This window comes from Tupaia chinensis, unplaced genomic scaffold, assembly GCF_000334495.1.
Source record: "Tupaia chinensis unplaced genomic scaffold, TupChi_1.0 Scaffold000458_1, whole genome shotgun sequence".
Taxonomy (NCBI): Eukaryota; Metazoa; Chordata; class Mammalia; order Scandentia; family Tupaiidae; genus Tupaia; species Tupaia belangeri.
The window spans coordinates 159,697-162,156 of record NW_006159966.1 but is presented as its reverse complement, the minus strand read 5'-3'; the positions used below and the strand labels follow the sequence as shown (position 1 = coordinate 162,156).

Sequence of the window (2,460 nt, the reverse complement as noted above, 5' to 3'; positions counted from 1 at the left end):
TTAGAAAAACCACACCAAAAAAAAAAAAAAAAAAAAAAACATGGCAAGCATGTGTGTAATATGCCCCAGAAAGAATAGAGGTGTAAAAGTACATTGCTCCTGTTGAAGAAGAGCAAGTACTGTTACATATGTGCATTTTGTTACTGTGGGCCATGGTCTTAAAATGCTTAGAAACTGGAACCAGCAGATGGCATAATAGTTATGTCGCTGGACTCCCACATAATTGACCGCAATTAGAGTCCGGGACCCAGCAATTTGTGACGTCACTGACCACGGTTCAAGTCCAGGACCTGGTGGTTTGTTTTCTCATGTTCCTTCTCTCTGTGTGTCTCTTTCTCTGGTTAAATGAAAATAAATTAATGAGTAAATAAAATTAAATAAATAATTCTTATATTAAAAAAACCAAACAAGCAAACAAACAAACACGTGTGTGCGTGCACGCCCAGAATTCTAAGAGGAGAATGGAGGAGAAGGGATTGTGGTGTGGCCATCCCCCAAGGGGGGTGATTTCTCATTTTCTGTCTCTCTTTCTCTCTCTGACAAGTACACATGCCCTCATGCCCTATAGCAAAATTCTCTAAAAAAAAAGAAAAAGAAAAAAAAAAAACTTGGAAACCACTACTCAGAGAAATGGTAAGATATGTAAATCCTATACCAAAATTCAATGCTTTCCCTCACTTTTGGTTGTTTTTAGTTCTTTGCTGTCGGTGTGTGTGCTCCAGGGGAGATGGCCACACCACCATCTCTTCTCTTACAATCTCCTCAGGATTGGGGCATGCAAAAACTTTGGGTGTGATTCTGAAGCCACTGGGTGTGGAACTTGAACCGCGGAGGTGGCCATGTGGGATCCAGTGCCTTAACCTCTTTTCAACCTGCTGGCCTTATTTTTGGTTGTTTTAGGATGCAGTAAACTTTTGTTCATGACTATAAATTTATGTGTGTATATTCATATACATATGCAGTTTATTAAAATTTAAAGGAATTTTAGACCAAAGATTTTTTTTCTCCCTTCAGGTGGAGTATAATGACATATGAACTCAAATTGCCACCAAAGGCTTCTCTACTTCCAGGACCTCCAGAAGCATCTGAAGAATTTTATGTAAGACTTAACCCTTTACCTGCTTATCACTTCAAGTGGGGTTGGATATCTTGAAAAAATGAGAAAAACTTATTGATAAGATGTGGTAGTATGTTGACTTAATTTTTTTTTCATAGTCATTGACTACTTTTAGTTATATCCTTCAGAGAAAAGAACCCTCAGGATCTCAATTAGAGACCTTCAAGACCACCCACGCCAGGGATGTGGGCTTGGGCATGGCACTTGCCTTCCTGGCCCACCATTACTTCATCTGTAAAGTGAGGCTATAGTTCTGTGAGGACTAAATGAAGTAACAAATAGGTATAAAGCCCCAGGTATGCAAGGCCCCTTTCTGCTGCTGGTAGTTCTCCCTGAATGGCCTATTTTGTTTCCTCTTTAGGGCCTAATGCCAGGGAAGGCCAGCTGATGACAGTTTGCTGTCAGCTTTTATTCCCTTCAGTGCTGGCCTTGAGCACCTATCTATTGGGTCTTAACCCAGCTCCCTTAAACAGTCTCCAAACATGTTAATCAACACTCATAGCCAGAATATGTTATTCTTCTCTTGCTGTTTTTGCCTGCTGGATTGGAGGGGGGCAGCAGGACAGGTCTCTGGATAAGCCTGCCCATCCAGATAAAACAAAGGAAGAGAGACAGCTCCCTTCCTTCCATCCCTGCTGCAAACCACAAGTGACTACAGTGTTTAAAGATCCAGCATTCTGATTAAACCTCAAAGCAGTGGAGATTGAAAACAGGACCTGACTTTCAAAGGATTATTCTCCGATTCATTAAGACCATTTGATCTATGATAGCTTATTTTTTTTTCCCCTCTAGGAAAACTCAGCTGTTTATTTTACAGTTGAAACCTTTGTTTTGTCATTAAGAAAATTTTAATCTTGGTAAAACTCAGGCAAGGAATGATAACTAGAGATGTGGCGCTGTCTTTAGAGAAGTTAATTGTAAAAATTTTATTTCACTTTTTGTGAAATAAAAGTAACAAAAAGTGCTTCTAAAAAATCTTGAAAATAGGGCCAGTCAGGTGGTGTGTTGGTTAAGGGGGTTGGATTCCACATGGCCAACTGCACAATTTGAGTCTGGGACCTGATGGCTTAAAACAGGGGCCTATAGGTGGTGTGGTGGTTAAAGGGGTTGGATTCCCATATGGTTGAGAATGGCTCAAGTCCCAAACCTGGCAGCTTGCTTTCTCGCTTTTTCTTTCTCTCTCTGTGTGTCTCTCTGATCATTATAAAAAATAATAGTAACAAATGGAATTAAGAAAAAAACCCTACATTGGGCATGTGGGCATGCTTGTTGAGGAGAGGGGATTGTGGCATGGTCATCTCCCTGGTGAGTGCTTTCTTTCACTCTCTCTCTCCCTCTTTCCC

The 2,460-nt window shown here is 40.6% G+C and overlaps 1 protein-coding gene across 1 annotated transcript in view; it reads left to right on the top strand.

Moving 5' to 3' along the window:
• DGKH (diacylglycerol kinase eta) overlaps positions 1 to 2,460 on the top strand; it is a gene marked incomplete at its 5' end in the record, with an annotated part of 68,218 nt that overhangs the window by 9,577 nt on the left and 56,181 nt on the right. Inside the window, one exon of the mRNA XM_006155500.3 lies at positions 1,015 to 1,099. Coding sequence (XP_006155562.1) covers positions 1,015 to 1,099 — 85 coding nt within the window. The remainder of the gene's footprint in view (positions 1 to 1,014; positions 1,100 to 2,460) is intronic.